This window comes from Carassius carassius, chromosome 9, assembly GCF_963082965.1.
Source record: "Carassius carassius chromosome 9, fCarCar2.1, whole genome shotgun sequence".
In the NCBI taxonomy this organism is placed as follows: domain Eukaryota; kingdom Metazoa; phylum Chordata; class Actinopteri; order Cypriniformes; family Cyprinidae; genus Carassius; species Carassius carassius.
Window position 1 is genome coordinate 12,781,152 of NC_081763.1, and position 17,773 is coordinate 12,798,924.

At 42.6% G+C, this 17,773-nt stretch overlaps 2 protein-coding genes across 2 annotated transcripts; one reads left to right on the forward strand and one right to left on the reverse strand.

The window, feature by feature from the left end:
* Positions 1–444: 444 nt before the first annotated feature.
* Positions 445–2,315, forward strand: LOC132148563 (telethonin-like). Its single transcript, XM_059557255.1, has 2 exons — positions 445–757; positions 1,391–2,315. The coding sequence occupies exons 1-2, from the start codon at positions 609–611 to the stop codon at positions 1,779–1,781; spliced, it is 540 nt and encodes a 179-aa protein (XP_059413238.1). The 5' UTR covers positions 445–608; the 3' UTR covers positions 1,782–2,315.
* An 8,394-nt stretch (positions 2,316–10,709) lies between these two features.
* On the reverse strand, positions 10,710–12,323 carry LOC132148735 (serine protease 30-like; the record flags this gene model as incomplete). The annotated part of the gene is made up of 5 exons (XM_059557434.1): positions 10,710–10,979; positions 11,058–11,197; positions 11,557–11,828; positions 11,904–12,072; positions 12,290–12,323. Coding segments are annotated over 5 exons (885 nt in total), but the record flags the coding sequence as incomplete, so codon positions are not given.
* Positions 12,324–17,773: the final 5,450 nt, after the last annotated feature.

Consider the following 17,773-nt stretch of genomic DNA (forward strand, 5'->3'; position numbering starts at 1 on the left):
TAATCTGCAGCAATAAATAAACAAATTTAAAAACAGCAGCATAGTAGTTTTTTTTTTAATGTAATAATTAATTTGAACAATGTTGTGAAACAATGTTACCCAATGAGATTGTGTGTAGAAGAAGATTACCAGTACAAAACAGTTGGTGCCACATGATTATAATCTCCCGTCTGGTTCCAGATTTAAACACTGTTTAGTTTCCATTCATAGCCTTTTGATGTCTGTTAATAAACCCGGGGAGGAACAATGTCATGCTGATACAATGTGATCAAGCATTTGAGCTTCAGCAGCAGAATCTATTTAGATAATACCTCGAGATTTTAAGCTTATACAATTGAATAGACAGACTGTTTTGATATGTGGCTGTGTGAGTGTCAGGTGTCATTGTAGACAAAGTACGGAGTGATTCCATCGGACAGAAATAGCAGCAGAGCCGTATAAATGTCTGGCACACACTGGCAGGCAGAGCAAGAGACAAACGAGTCCTCCCTCGAACTCAACCAAGAAAAGACAATTACAAATCTTCGAAACTGTATTGACTAAAGAATCCTGGTAAGACCATTGACTGTCATTTGAGTTTTGAAGCCGCTCACAAACAGAAGTTAAAGATGCAGATGTGCACAGTCCTGGAGAAGAAAGGAGGATGTGTGGTTGGAGCCGAGCTCAGCTGCAGTGTGAAGGAGGAAAATCCAACTAAGAAAGAGAGTTACACCGCTAACTGGCGCAGCATCAATATGAAGACTCGACCTGAGGATCGGTGAGTGCATAGACATTCACTTAAAGCTAGATGGAAGCTAGATTTTTATGTATGCTTTTAAGCGTTTATTTAATTATTCATTTTGAATTGAATGTAAAGAATCTATTTTAAAGCGTTCTGCATCTGCAAATAGCTTTCCTTATGATTTAAATAATTCATTTTGTGTTGATTTTATATAGTCAATTTACCTGAGCAGCGAAATGCAAAACTGCAACAAAAAAAAAAAAAAACTGACTGTTTTCAGATAACATATCTTGAATTACATTTGGCAAATGTGTTTTTTGTTTAAAGCATAATTTCACAAAATGTTGTAAATTTATCACACAAAAAAAAGAAAGAAGGGAGGGGAGGGAATGAAGTAAGAAAATAAATAAACTTAAATCAAGATATTTACTCAGAAAACAAGTCTTAATATCTTTATATCTTATGCAATTTAATTAATATGTCTTCATCTGTATGGCTTCATCATTGATGTTTTTACAGACAAAAATGCTTAACCAATAATAATGTTATGATTAATATTTATTGTTATAATAATATGGGTTTTTGCAGTGCATCTTCCATAAAATAATTTTAAACACACCAATAAATGTCAAAACATTCATTCTGAATTCTCTGTTTTTCTCTCTGCAGTCAATCGATGCTGATGTCAGACGACTCTCGCCGGGAGTCCCTGTCCCGTTATTGGCAGGCGCGTCCTCTCAATCAGGCCTGCCCATCGGGTGTTGTCAGGATGGGCACTGTGGACACAGGTGTAAGGGAGCACCAGCTCTTACCCTACAGGAACACCCTGCCCCTGCCCATCTTCAAGCCTGCTGAGCTGGGTGTCTGCCTGGGCCGCGGAGCCCCACACACCCTGGAAGATCTCCCTCCCGCCCGGGTTCTCGACGGAGCCTGTCCAGACAAGAGACCACTGGCACAGATCACCAGGGACCTGCCGCCCGTCAAACCCATGCGAATGGAGTTTGCCAAAGCACCCAGAGCCCTGGGCCGATCTATGTCTCAGGAAGCCCAGAGGGGCTGAAAAGCAGAAAGACAAATATGAGTCAAAGACTGTATGGACTATTTTGAATAATGAGACAAAAGGTAGAATGAAACAGAGGGGGTGAGCAAGTAGAAACAGGTTTTAGGGATAGTGAATTCTCAATTGATTGAAATGATTGATTGAAATGATGTTCATGATGGGAAAAAGAAAGCTGATGATACCGATAATGATCTTGTCAACAAGGATAATGCTATGTATAGTGAATTTGAATTGTAAATACTGTAGTTTTTGCTTGTTTTGTATTGAGCATGTTTAAAATGCAGCACATTTTGTTTGGTTGCCATTGATTGGATGTGCACAGGTTCATTTTTTGAGCTCATGTTAGTGTTTTTAACATGCCACCAAGGCTTGCCATGCAAAATAATTGTTTAGTAAAACAGAAAAACTTTTATTGTTGTTAAAGCTAAAAAGATTTGCACTATTTACTGACAGCTGGTATTTGTTGTCGGAATTATAATTGATATTTGCTATTTACCTACATCACTTCAATAAAGTTTTATTAGTATAAAATCAGTTTTGTTTTATTTATTTATTTATTTATTTTTTGCTTTTATTAATGTTAATGAGAAAGAAAGAAAGAATATTTGAAGATGCCACAATCCTTATATCTATAGTTCTTGCTCTCTCTTTCATTCTCACCTGTGAAAGGTAGGTTGATTCCAAGGGCCCAACGAGGGAGAGGGGGCCCGTAACATGTTTTCTGAGGTATGGATTGGAATGTGAAGAGGCAGTCAGTCAGTGGTCAGAACAGATTTGGCATCTCTACACTCAAAGTTTGTTATAGCAACACTTAAAAGTCTTCAGCTTCAGTTTATGGATGTTTCAACTTTATCAGTCTGGATGTTTTTGTTTTTTACAGTAGTATATTATGACAGAAAATGCACTGATTTCATTATTTTATTGTAAAAAAAAACCCTGGCCATTTTTACATTGTTAAAAGGTGCAGTATTTTCAACTTGAGAAAACAACAACTAAATAATTGAGTTCTGAAATAAACAAAAAAAGGTATCTGGGATTGTTTGATGAAAAACAAATCTAGTCTATAAGAAACCACATTAGAATCATTCGGTAGTAGAACAGAGTGCTTCAGAAAGGACAGAAGGGTGAAGCTGTGCTGTGAGTCTGGTACATGCTGCCTGCTTCAGCATTCTGTGACTTTGTGCCAAAAATGTCATCATCAAGAGGACACACTGTCTTGTTCGAACACATCAATATCTTTGCTTCTTTTCTATCTCTCTCTTACTGACGTCTCTTCCTCGGACTAATTAAAATCGATCCTTTTATTCCAGTCATAATCAAGGTAACTTTTCTGTATGTGCTGGTGTCACGCTGAAGGCTGTTAGATATTTATAGTTAAACAAACAGAGCAAAAGGGCGAGAGACTATCAGGACGAGAGGGAGGAGAGGCGCTGGTGGTGGTGACGGGGGGCTTCTGCACCCCTCCACTGATCCTTTAATCCTGCCTGTTCTCGTTATTTTTCCTGTTGGTTTTTTCAGCTGCTGCAAATGTCACCACATTTCTTCCCTGTATATCAGCTTTGGAGACTCTTTGAGTTTATTTCTGAGTATTGGAACATTATGTCTTGCAATTGATGATTATATTGGCATGATATTGTACATTGTATTCTAGAAATTCTTAGTTTTTTCAGGTGTAATTTGTGAGATTAAGAAGAAATTATAAGAAATTCAAAATTCTAATTACAAATTGCAAGTAAAGTTGCATACAGTATGTGCAATTTATAGTGCAAAGACTTTCTCTTTTTTTTAGCTGCATGCCAGAAAAAATAATAATAGGAGCTGATGCTTTGAGGCCTCAACACATTTTAAGCAGAGTTAAAAACAAAATTAATAAAATTAATTAGAATTTGGCCAAGTCTATATAAATTTACACAACACAATTCTAGGAAACAGAAGAATGATTGGAACATCATGTTCATCCTGTTTTAATCATCAGCTTGAAGAGCATGTGTGTCCATGTGCAGTTGTGGTGGGTGGGTTGTCAGCTGATCTTATTTTGACCCCCGCCTGTCTCCTGGAGGCTTATTGGTATGAACTATCTTCACCATTATGTGCCAGTATCATTAATGTGCTTGAGCTCTAAGATAATCCACAAAACCAGTAGGTGTTATGAGTCAGTGCATGGCAACGCACACAGATAAACACTTATTTAGAGATTGAGTGTTGTTGTGATGTTTCCTGCATAGTGCATTTTAAAAATCCAGAGTACAAGTGCATCTGTTTAAAACTGATTTTCATTTTCCTTAGAGAGCTAGTGAGATAAACAACATGACTTCTGTTTCTTTAAATTAAAGTTCCACGTGCTTTTAACTCCAAATGGAAAAGTGCACGTTTAAATGATGTGGTGTGGAGAATTATATTGCATAAGAGGGCAGATCTGATCTATCTGAGATATATCAGTCATCACAGCAACAGGCTGCACAGACACACAGAGCCTGTAATCCACACCACTGCTCAAGCGCTTCTACATTACTGTTAGAGTGTGTGTCTGTATACACAGGGCACGGGTCTAAGTGATGACAGTGCACAATTTCTGCAAGTGAAGGGCAAAGACTATATTACAAAACACACGTTCTTCTAACAGACACATAAGACATGTGACTGAGAGTTAAAAGCGGTTTGTAGATGAGTGAACTTCGAGTAACACACACCCTTCTGTGGTAAGTGTATGTATTTCTACACAACAGTTTCTCTATACACAGCAACATCTAAACTGTAATCACATTTAATTATGTGTATGTTAATATTTATATATTTATAATGGATGTAATGGATATAAAATTGTTTATAGCTTGCTGGTCATCACACACACGCACACACACACACACACACACACACACACACACACACAAAGTTAAGCATTGTGATATGGACCATTGTCTATAATCATTGTATTGAGTTACCGTGGTGGATATTACCTATGGAATGCCAAACCTGACAAAATTATAAATATTTGTATTTTATTTATTTATTTATTTCCACTTTTATTTAATTCCACATTTATGTATTTATTTATGTATTTATTTCTACATTTACTTAATTAGTGCAGATGCGATCTGGTGATCTGAAGCCATTTGGCATTGTAAGACGAAAAGAGAGAGAGAGCGCTGTGATTCACTCACGCTGTTTGTAAAATTATGTCTGACATAAAGTTTTTCAACTTACTTTGTAAGTTATTCAATAAAGAAATATGAATTGTACTTTAATTCTGATGATTTGTGCTACCCGCTCGGTTTGTGCTTCCTCCCATTAAAAAGATAGGTGACACAAATCGATAGTGAAAAATGCTAGCTATCAGATTGTGCTAGCATCTGTTTTATCATGTGTTTTGAGTCCTTTTTTAATGTCCATACCTACCCTTACCATAAACCTACCCGTCCACACCTACCCTTACCCTAAACTTACCCTTAACTATATATTTTTGGTAGCACAATCTGATAGGTAGCATGTTTCATCGGTACACCCGACATGAATGTCACCCCAAACCTCTCACGGCATGCCGAGTTATGTGACTTTATTAGGTGCTGTAGTAGGGTTGCCATCGAGCAATCGAGGCAAAATAAGGGACACCCATTCACCCCAATAAAAAAAAATATAATAAATAAAACATTATCACTCTCGCTCGGTCCATGTCTCATAATACTCTCCTCTACATATTACAGTGAGCTTCGCAGCTGAAAGGAAGTGAAATTATACCCAGATAGCAAAATGACTCCGGAGCAAATTAATACATGTTAAAAGCTAATGTGTGGATCATTGTCAGTAACTGACAAACTAGTTGGCTAAATAATGTTTTGAACTATTTAATCTTACTTTAAATGATGAAGTAGAATATCGAAGGATGAAGTAGAATCAAAAACCAGACTGAAGCACTCTGAATGAGCTGTAAAGCTGCAACAACACAAACACACAGAGTATCTTAGTAATATTATGATTTTATTCTATATAAATCATCTGAAACAATATAATAGGTGGGGAATATATTTGTCAAAATATAAACAACAATAGACTAGAACTAATGTTGTCACAGCCAGTTGTCAGAGTGCCGTTGTCGCAGCTTAGCCACCAGAGGGCACTCTTTTTGTGTCATTGTGTGTTCTGGACTGCGTTTCCCATAACCCTTTGCACTCATTACTGGCTCATTACTGCCAGCTGTTTATCATTGACTCATTAGCCTCAAACTGCTAATGGATCTTTTGTGTGAGCATTCAGTGACAGAATACTGACGCCACTTCACGATCCAGCTGCGTTTTTTTTTTTTTTGTTTCTTCTCTCTCTCTCTCTCTCTCTCTCTCTCTCTCTCTCTCTCTTTACCTAACTCTTCTGGACTTACTTGGTGAGACTGGGATTCAATGACGGGGCACTTAAGGATTTCTTTAATGGATGCCTTGACAATCCCTTGTCCCATTGGGAGAAGAAGGGACTTGAGACCTTGAATTTTTATGACTGCACCTGGTATCTTGTTCAGCGAGTTCAGTGGGTTAAACCAGGTCAACAAGAACCCTTTCGCAGGGATTTTACCACCAGTCTTGCCCCTCCTACAGCTACTGAGAAGAGGAGGGTTAGAAGGAAGAGGTAGGTAAAGTCAAGTCTGGTGGTCCTGGAGGACCTGACTCTAGTGGTTCCTAATTCGTGGTTCAGGAGGATCCGACACTGAACTCAAGTCCAGTGGTCCTGGTGGACCCGACGTGGGTGGTCTCAGATCACTACAGAAACTGCTCTAGTCAAGAGTCCAATCTAGAGTTATTCTCTCATAGCCAGACCTGCAGACTGATGGCTGAAGGTCTGGTGTCCATGGCAGCTTTCATTGGCCAAGGAATGCCCATGAGGCCATTTGACCAACATGTCAAACAACCAATCACAGTTTGTTTCGTTCAGCATCAATATTTCACATACTTTGGAGATTCAGTGTTTAGCTGATCCTTTTAAGTGCTTGTCGTCATAGGTGTAATCACGACTGCAATCAACAACCAATCTGATGACAACTTCGACACTCTAGAAGGGTTTCCACTTTTGTGTGCCATATGCATCAGACATTCAGTCAACGGTCCGTGGGTGTGATGTCTGAGGCTGAGACTACTCGAGTCTGCTTCAGTCGAAAAGTTTTCAAAATCCACTCCATAGCCCATTCCAGTCCAGGTGCGACCAGAGTCCCCTCCAGAGTGGGCTCTGATCCAGGAGAGATCAGGGTCCACTCCAGTCCAGTCCAAGAGTACTCAGAGTCCACCCCAAGGCACCCTTGGGGTCTTTAACCCATCCAAAGTGCACACACACAGCAGTGAACACACACCCAGAGCAGTGGGCAGCCATTTATGCTGCGGCATCCAGGGAGCAGTTGGGGGTTCAGTGCCTTGCTCAAGGGCACTTTAGTCACGGTACTGCCAGCCCAAGACTCGAACCCGCAACCCTAGGGTTAGGAGTCGAACTCTCTAACCACTAGGCCACAACTTGCCCCTAAGTCAAGGAATGAGGAAACAGCATCAAATCTGGGCAACAGAGAATTTTCAAAGGTGGGTAATAATAATGGTAAATGCCAGGCTCCACCTGTTGAACCATATTGATCTGATTCTACATAAAATGGTAAATATGGAAACATTAACATTTCAAACATTTTGTGTGTGTGTAGTAGTAGTCAAAGTAAACTATATGCACACAAAGAACACAAAACAATAACTTGTATCATTTTGGACTGACACTCAACTCTCCCCTCTCTCGTCTCTGTTGCTCTTCCTTCCATCTCCTTTTCTCTCGCCTCGTCTGTCCTACCCCCAGGTTCCCGTAGGTCCCCGTGAGCGGTCCCCGTGATGCGCTGTTTTGTGTTTATTTTGTTATTAAAGTCTTTGTTTGATTGTCCGCCGGTTCCCGCCTCCTTCTTCCCGATGATTATGGATTTTTTATTATTACAGTATTGATCTACAGTGAGAACCTTGCTTGATGTCAATGACAGGACTGAATGTGCCATTTCTTTTTTTAAGGTCAAAATAGTTTAATTATTATTATTATCATTATTGTGGGCTATTCTTCACACAAAGCCTTTGTATGACTTCTAGAATGTTGGAATATAGCATACGAGTCACATGGACTGTTTGATACTTTTATGAAGATGTTTTATTATTTTATAGCTAAAAGGCCTGTGAGATTGGATTGAGAAGGGGATAGGTAAATGATACAATTTTTAGGTCAATTATTTAAATCTCTTCCTCTTGTCTTACCCTCTCTAATGTGTCCTGGATGCACAGTGGCAAAACATGTCAGAGAGACGGTTAACTTATTCATATATTCAGTTGATGCAGAGAGATATTTTACGACTTAGATTTTCATTTGTGTCTGTCATTGACATCATCATCATCATCATCAGCTCTGGTGATAGCATAGAAGATAAAGGATTATAAAATATAAAAATGTAGTTGCCAATGACTCAAGTGTGGTCTTGTATTTGGTGTGTTGCCATGACACTGATACACACACTCGCCTCTGAACTGTAATCGTAACGGGACAATAACGGTATAATTGTAAAACTTTCTTTCAACTTTACACTGTATCCGAAGAAGGATGATTTTTTTTAACTGTTCACTCCTAGGCATGTGAATGTTTTTTAGTGAAGGAAGATAACACATTCCACAAAAAGCACTTCACTTTTCTGGGGAGAAGAAGTGGGTATCAAATAGCCACTAAAATTCAATGTGTCTTTAAAAAAAAAGTGTTTATTTCTTTACACATCTCATCATTCATATTAGCATACTCATTGATGTTCCTTTCGGTAATCAAGTACCACATTTTAAAGAGGAGCTCTATGTAGGGAGAAAATTGTTGTTTTGCCTGGTGGGAATGTTGCCACAGTTGAGGAACAAATGTTATTTTTGTGTGAAAATGTTTACAAGTAATCTTTGCAAAGTAAATACTCAAATGTTTATGATTCTGTTTATTTAGCTCTTTGTCATGCTTTTATGGAATGATTATTATATTTATGACCAATGTTCACATTTTGCAATTGAAAGTTGAGTAAAACAGTAGAATCTGTTTAAGACCTGAAATGATAACTCTTACAAAAGAGATGCCATGCAACAAAACAATAAAGTTTCTAATCTGAAGAGAAGATCTCAAAGAAAAGTCCTTTCAACCGTCCTTAAGCCCCTCCTTCTTTCCTGGGCATATGGCCCTGGCCACTGAAAGATGTAAGAACTTAAGTTACTATACTCGCATACTGTGGTTGTTGTTATGTCTTAAGACTCTATGATTTTAACCTTTTCATTTTTAGTATAATTTTATGTTTCTCAATTCCACAGCACTCACTTACATTATGAAAAAGACTGAAAACTTCTTAAGAATTCTGTTCTGCTGTGAGAGGTGTGTCTACCCAAAGACTATAGAATACCGAAGACATGTCACTCGTATAATTTTGAATGGGGAAAAATGCAAGGCTCAATATGGCCGCTGAATCGCAGGAAGCCCCGCCTTCTGAATGAAAGAGCCAATCGCTAATCGGTAAAGTAAGCTTGTCACTGCGGCTGCCGTTAGAAGCTCTCTGAGACGTGCTTTCAGGAATACACACTGGCTGATCTAGCCTGAGAAATAAGCTTTTTATAACACTATTTGAACAAAAAAAACATTTATTACACAGTTGTTGTCAGATTTCTTTGTTGGTTTCAAATATGAAATGTAATCCTAAACTTAGTGAACAGTTTTGGAGAATTGTATGTTTCCCCATTCAAATAGATAGGAGCTGCACTTGGATGCCCGAGAGGCATTTCAAAGATGGCCGCCGAGTGACCTGACTTGTCTTAAAGGAACACTCCACTTTAAAAAAATAAAAAAGGCTCATTTTACAACTTTACAATTTTACAACCCCTAGAGTTAAACAGTTGAGTTTTACCGAGTTGATCTCCGGGTCTGGCAGTAGCACTTTTAGCTTAATAAGGGAAAGTGACGTGACATTCAGCCAAGTATGGTGACCCATACTCAGAATTTGTGGTCTGCATTTAACCCATCCAAAGTGCACACACACAGTGAACACAAACACACTATGAACACACACCCAGAGCAGTGGGCAGCCATTTATGCTTGCTCAAGGGCACCTCGGTCATGGTATTGCCGGCCCGAGACTCAAAGACACAACCCTAGGGTTAGGAGTCAAACTCTTTAACCACTAGGCCACGACTTCCCAAAGATTAGCATAGATCATTGAATCTGATAAGACCGTTAGCATCTCACTCAAAAATGACCAAAAAGTTGGTCTATATTTTTCTTAATTAAAACTTGACTCTTCTGTAGTTACATTGTGTACTATGTCCGACGGAAAATTAAAAGTTGCAATTTTCTAGGCTGATATTGCTAGGAACTATTCTCTCATTCCGGCGTAATAATCAAGGAACTTACTTTTACTGCCACTTTATGCAGTTTACCACTCAAATCATTTAGCAGAAAAAACTCACACTATACAATTAACACTTTTATATATACTAACTATGCAGCCTTTGAGCAAACTGGGGACACAAACCCACAGTGAACTTTGTGTATTTATACATTTATATTTGTCAGGGTTGACTCAGATAGTGGTGAAAGCCACACAGAGGGAAGAAGAGAGTAGCTCTTTGCAGGGAATAAAGCAGAAAAACTTTTTTTTTCTAGTTTATTTCGTTAATATAAAATTAAAACTGATCAAATCAAGTACAGGTGTTGTCCTCTATGCTACTATAAGTCCACATAATACACATAAAATCTTCTGTCTCTGAATCTGTCAAAATTATGTTTTAATAACATTCCTACGAGTGTTGTGTTTTCCTTCATTCATGTTTCTATTAGTGAAAAATACATTGAAAAGGAAATAAAAATATCTTGTTCATCATTTAAGCGTAACAATTAATATCAATGATTATTGTGACTAAATCTTTAACAAAACAGAGAGAAGATGATGAGAGAAAAGATGGAAAATGTAAGTGAAAGGGAAAATAAGGGGAGGCTAGGTGAGCTTCTGAATCCACTGCATTTAATAAATCCAGGCAGGTTACTCTTAATCTGAGAGCTGATCCAGTCCTGGTAGTAAGACACTCTGGTGTAACCACCAGGGAACTTGGGTGCTGTACAGTTTACACCGAAAATCGAAATTCCAGACTGAATCCACCTGGAGCCATTAATGACCAGTGGACCTCCACCATCTCCCTGCATAGACAAGCACTTCACATTTACATCATGCCAATATGCTAAGCATCTGTAAACAGACCTTGACTGATGTCTTACCTGACATGGGCCTTTCCCCCCCTCGGCTGGTCCAGCACACAGAATGTTGTCTGGAATTAATCGCTCATAAGCATTTTCACAATCACTGTTGCTGACGACTGGTATCTTCACCTCCTGCAGTGAGTTTGGAATAGTGGTGTCTGTTGGATATAATTTAGCATAAAAAAGACACATTTTAAGACTCATTCACTCTAAGCATGATAACTATAATCATCTATAATGATAACAAACTCAGCTGGGAAATAAAATCACTCCGACAATGATTCCAATGATTTAATTCCTCCGTGTCGTTATCATTATAGTTGTGGTGTGGACTTTGCTATTCTTTTAGAATTAGAACAACTAAAACTTTGTGCTTATGTATAGTTAGTAGATACTTATAGTTACTTACAGAGTGAGCCTATAGTAGTATAGTATGTCTGTGGACTATCAAAGTAAAGTGTTACCAAGTTTTATAACCTTGCACATGTGTTTTGATTGTTTGTTAAGTTGCTCTCACCTCCAAAATTAAGTTTCCCCCATCCAGTGATCCAGCCCTCAGTACCTGTAGCAAATGTACTACCAGCAGCCGCCAGATAGACTGGCTTGATATAATCATTGAAAATCACAGAAGAGGAGAGCTGGAGCAGTGCTATGTCATTGTCAAAAAAATTATCTGGGTTATATTCAGGATGGATAATGATTTGAGCCACTGTTCTGGATATCTCATGGGGGTTTATGCCTATTTGCCATTGACGTCCCAAGTAGATTACTGTGGTCGATGCAGTCAATCTGTAAAAAATAAAAAATAAAAATCAGTCTTAATTCCACTGTTTATCTGTCTATATATGCAATGTCAATACATACGTCCGAAAGCACTGAGCTGCAGACAAAACCCAGTCTTTATTGATTAGACTCCCACCACATACAAGACCTTCATTTGGAATATAATGAATGCTCGCTTGCCAGGGCCAAGACCCCCTAACTGCACTTTGTCCTCCAACAATCCTGGGGTTAAGGGGGGCTCGGCCACACACTGATGGGAAAAAAGAAGTGTGTATTCAATGTGGGAGACAAGACCAACATAAATATTTGTAGCCATTTTTACTATTTATTGAAATGCAATAACTTGCTCCTCATTTGAAACCCCTCCCTTTCGAATGCCTGGATAAATGAATAAAGTCAAGTTCTACCATATATCTCTTTCTCATTGAACGTGCATTTGTAGGATCATTAAGAGGATAGAAACTTACCATTTAACTGGCAGAGTGAGCCTATGTTGGTAAAAAAAAAGGAGAAGAAAAACAAATAATTAGATGCGGATTAGCGATGTTTAGTGTGAAGTGAAATAGACTGCACAAAAGCAGTACTCTGTAAAACAATAAAGGAACGGAATGAAAACACAGTAATAAATAACAAATAAATAGTAATCACTCTCCTTTATGCAATAAATGCCAGAGTGAAATTGGAACTTTCATGCATTGTTTCTGGCATTGTCCAGTCATCACAGAGTTTTGGGAGGGGGTTGAACGGAAGTTGGGGAAAATTTTTAAAATAAACTTTACCAAGGACCCTGTTTTTTTTTTTGTTTTTTTTTTACTTGGCTTGCCAGCAAAGGATATTGCTTTAACCGCTAACCGGTTTCTACACTGTGACAAGCTCCTCTTACTTGCTAGAGAATGCATCCTTATTGAGTGGATTCACTCTTGACCTCCATCTCTTTCCCTTTGGTATTGAGAGATCTTCAGAATATTGCCTATGGAGAGACTAACTGTAGTGGTTATGTTTGAAGAGATGTGGGGGCCTGTTATGGAACATCTTCCAACCAGCTTACAAGAGATTATATTTAAGGGAAGATTTGTATTTGAATGATTGAGGGGCAAATTGTCACGGTTCGTGAATGCACCGTCTCCAGCTGTAGTCATGTTATGTCATGTTGATTGGTTCATGTGGGTGTTGCCACTGATCGCCTGATCAGCGGCAGGTGCATCTCATTCCAACCGCCTATTTAACGCCCTGTCTTTCGTCTCCTGTTTGTCAGATCGTTGTTTGAGGTCCTCGTGTCGATGTCTGTTCGTGCTCCTGTGTTCCTGTCTTTGCTCTGTGTCCTGCTTCAGTCTTCATTGGATATTCACAGTCATTCACGGATTATCACCGCCGATCACCGATCTACCATCACCGCCATCGCTACCAACGCACTCAAACCACCTACCCACCTGTCTGTGCTGCCATCGTGGTTCCTGCGTCACTCACCAGCATTCATCCATCATACTCCTGTCAATAAACTACCTTTACTTGCATCTGCCTCCTGTCCTCCATTGTTAGCGTCACAGAACGATCTGACCAACATGGAGGCAGCGAGTAATCAACCCTCCTCCCTCGAAGCTTTCCTCAGCGCCAGTGTTCGGAGGATGGACTCCCAGGAGCGGACTCTTAACGACACTGGTCGCGCGGTTCAGGCTTTAGTGACGCAGGTGTCCGAGCTCACCCAACAGTTCCAGCTATTACGAGCTCCCACTGCGCCACTCACACCGCCTGTTCCACCAGCACCATCGGAGGCCCCCTCCCAGCCGGAACCACGCCTCCCGATTCCGGAGGCGTACTCAGGTGAACCCGACTATTGTAGAGCTTTCCTTAACCGTTGTGATATGCATTTTGCCCTCCAGCCTAGAACGTTTGCCAGTGAGAGGGCCAAGGTGGCCTTCGTCCTGACCCTGCTCTCTGGGAGGGCGGCATTGTGGGGAACAGCGGTGTGGGAGAACCAGGACCCATGCTGCGCCTCGTTCCAGGCGCTCTCCGCCGAGATGAGACGGGTCTTTGATCGGGCCGCCGCAGGACGGGAGGCGGCCAGGAGGCTGGCGGAGTTACGCCATCACGAGAGATCCGTCTCGGACTACTCCATCGAGTTCCGGACCCTGGCGGCGGAGTGCCATTGGAACGAGGAGGCGCAGTGGGACATGTTCCTGCATGGGCTGGCTGACCGCGTCCAGAGGGAGATCTACGCCCTGGACCTTCCCCCGTCGTTCGATGGACTCATTGAGCTGGCCCTTCGGGTCGACGCACGTCTGGCACGGATGGAGAGGAGGGGGCTACTCAACACCCCATCCAGGGGACCGGCAGACGTGCGGTTCAGCGGCGGGGACGTGGCCAGCCCCGTCTACGATCACGAGCCCATGCAGGTAGGGCGAGCTCGGCTTTCCCGGGAGGAGAAGGAGAGGCGGAGGTCCCTGGGCCTTTGCCTTTACTGCGGGGGAGCCGGACATCAAGCCCACGCCTGTCCGGTAAAAGGCCAGGCCCGGTAGTACGTATGAGGCTACTATCGGGGGGGATCTCCGCCGAGAAGACCTCATCATCATCATCATCATCACCATCATCTTCTACGCTCCTCCCGGTATGGCTGCGGTGGTCAGCACAGACACATCACTGTCAGGCACTACTGGATTCCGGGGCAGAAGGTAACTTCATGGACAGCACATTAGCCCACAAGCTCCACATCCCCCTCAGACCTCTTCCGCACCACATCACGGTTCACGCCCTCACTGGTCAGCAACTTCCCACCATATCATACATCACTGAAGACATTACACTCATCACCTCTGGCAATCACTCCGAAACCATCTCTTTTCACATCCTTGACTCTCCCCTGGCACCCATTGTCCTCGGACACCCTTGGCTCCTCCTCCACAACCCTAGCATTGACTGGCTCTCTAACTCCGTTTTGTCTTGGTGTAAAAGGTGTCATGAGTCTTGTCTAGTGTCTGCCTGTCCGTCTGTGTCTGTGTCTGTGTTGCAGGAGGAGGCGGTGGATTTGTCTAACGTGCCCGCTGAGTACCTCCATCTGAAGGAAGTGTTCAGTAAGTCTCGGGCTGCTTCTCTTCCTCCGCATCGTCCTTACGACTGTGCCATAGATTTACTATCAGGTAAGTCTCCGCCTAAGGGCAAACTCTATTCACTTTCTGTTCCAGAGAGGGAGGCTATGGAGAAATATATTTCTGATTCTCTAGCTTCCAAATTCATCCGCCCTTCCTCTTCTCCTGCGGGGGCGGGGTTCTTTTTTGTGGGAAAGAAGGACGGATCTCTGCGACCTTGTATTGATTACCGGGGACTGAACAACATCACGGTAAAGAATACTTATCCTTTGCCGTTGATGTCTTCGGCCTTCGAGAGGTTGCAGGGAGCGTCAATTTTCACAAAACTGGACTTACGCAATGCGTATCATTTGGTTCGGATCAGGGAGGGGGATGAATGGAAGACCGCTTTTAACACCCCCAGAGGGCACTTTGAATACTTGGTTATGCCCTTTGGGCTCTCCAACTCCCCAGCGGTCTTCCAGGCACTCGTCAACGACGTGCTGCGAGATATGATCGATCAGTTCATTTATGTCTACCTGGACGACATATTGATTTTTTCCTCTTCTCTCCAGGAACATGTGCAGCACGTCCAACGAGTGCTTCAGAGGTTGCTAGAGAATGGGCTTTTTGTCAAGGCGGAGAAATTCGAATTTCATGCACAGTCAATTCCATTTTTGGGGTATATCGTGTCGACTGAGGGAATACGCATGGATCCCGAGAAGGTTAAGGCTGTGGTAGAATGGCCAAGCCCAGATTCCCGTAAGGCCCTACAGAGGTTTCTGGGGTTCGCTAACTTCTACCGGCGTTTTATTCGCAACTTCAGCCAACTAGCCGCACCTCTGACCGCCTTGACCTCCGCCAAGACTGCGTTCAGGTGGTCGGACACAGCTCAGGCTGTGTTCGCCAAACTGAAGAGCCGTTTCATTTCAGCCCCTATTCTGATTACCCCTGACCCTACACGTCAGTTCGTGGTGGAGGTCGACGCATCAGAGGTGGGGGTAGGAGCGGTGTTATCTCAACGTTCTCCCTTAGACGACAAGGTCCACCCTTGCGCGTATTTTTCATATCGTTTATCTCCGGCAGAACGAAATTACGATATTGGTAACCGAGAATTGTTGGCAGTTAAGATGGCATTGGAGGAATGGCGACACTGGTTAGAGGGATCGGGGGTTCCCTTTATAGTATGGACTGACCACAAGAATTTAGAGTACATTAGCACCGCCAAGAGGTTGAACTCCAGGCAGGCTCGGTGGGCACTTTTTTTCGGACGTTTTGACTTTACTATCTCGTACCGCCCGGGTTCCAAGAATATCAAACCCGATTCTTTGTCGCGTATTTTTGACCATTCCGAACGCCCGTCCACTCCCGAGTGTATTTTTCCTGAGACATTAGTGGTCTCCACTCTCACATGGGAGATCGAATCGAAGGTCAGAACGGCCTTAGAAGGGGTAACGCCTCCGCCCGGGTGTCCACCGAACCGTTTATTTGTGCCGGAGGGATTAAGGTCCAACGTTATCCAGTGGGGACATTGCTCGAATGTAGCTTGCCATCCAGGGGTTAACCGTACTAGATTTTTAGTCAAGCAACGATTCTGGTGGCCACTTATGGCTCGCGACATTCACAGTTTTGTTTTGGCTTGCTCGGTTTGTGCCACTGGTAAGACTTCCAATCGGCCCCCTGATGGGTTACTCCAACCGCTGCCGGTTCCTTCGAGACCCTGGTCCCACATCGCTCTAGATTTTATTACCGCCCTCCCGCCCTCCCAGGACAACACGGTAGTTTTAACCGTGGTGGACCGGTTCTCGAAGGCGGCCCACTTTATTCCCTTGCCCAAATTACCTTCAGCCAAGGAGACAGCGTTGACTGTCGTAGACCACATCTTTCGTTTACATGGCCTCCCGATAGATGTGGTTTCCGACAGGGGACCCCAATTTGTGGCTAAATTTTGGCAAGAATTCTGTAGACTACTGGGAGCAACTGTAAGTCTGTCCTCAGGGTTTCACCCCCAGAGCAATGGTCAAACCGAGAGAGCCAACCAAGATTTGGAAAGGGTGTTGCGATGTTTGGTCTCCAAGAATCCTTCCTCCTGGAGCCAACAATTGTCTATGGTGGAGTACGCCCACAATACCTTACCAGTATCAGCTACGGGCCTATCTCCTTTTGAGTGTAGTGTAGGTTACCAGCCACCTATTTTTCCTAGTATGGAATCCGAAGTTGCAGTCCCCTCCGCTCACGCCTTCGTCCAGAGGTGCCACCGCACTTGGACCAGAGCCCGTGAGACTCTACTCCAAGTGGGGGCGCGCACCAAGGCCAAGGCCGATCGCCACCGGTCTAGGCCTCCCGTATACGTCGTGGGTCAAAAGGTGTGGCTTTCAACCAAGAATATTCCTCTCCGGTCTGTATCTAATAAATTGGCTCCCAAATTTATTGGCCCGTTTACTGTCACCAAGATCATTAGTCCGGTGGCAGTCCGCCTTAAACTCCCTCCTACGTACAGGAGAATTCATCCCGCCTTTCATGTGTCCAAAATCAAGCCCGTGTTTCATTCTCCCATTAATCCGCCTACCCCGGTCCCTCCCCCGCCGCGTCTCGTAGATGGGGAGACCACCTATTTGGTAAATCGTATTCTGGACTCTAGAAGGAGGGGACGCGGATTTCAGTACTTGGTGGACTGGGAGGGTTACGGTCCGGAGGAGAGAAGTTGGGTACCTGCTAGGGACATCCTGGATCACTCCCTTATCGATGATTACAATCGACAGGTAAGAGATTCTGGGGACGCCAGGAGGCGTCCTTAGGAGGAGGGGTACTGTCACGGTTCGTGAATGCACCGTCTCCAGCTGTAGTCATGTTATGTCATGTTGATTGGTTCATGTGGGTGTTGCCACT

Excerpts from the sequence above, each read along its gene's own strand:
- LOC132148563 (XM_059557255.1), top strand. The coding sequence starts at position 609 with ATGCAGATGTGCACAGTCCTGGAGAAGAAAGGAGGATGTGTGGTTGGA. Across the intron at positions 758-1,390 it reads AAGACTCGACCTGAGGATCG|TCAATCGATGCTGATGTCAG; the intron begins GTGAGTGCATAG and ends TTCTCTCTGCAG.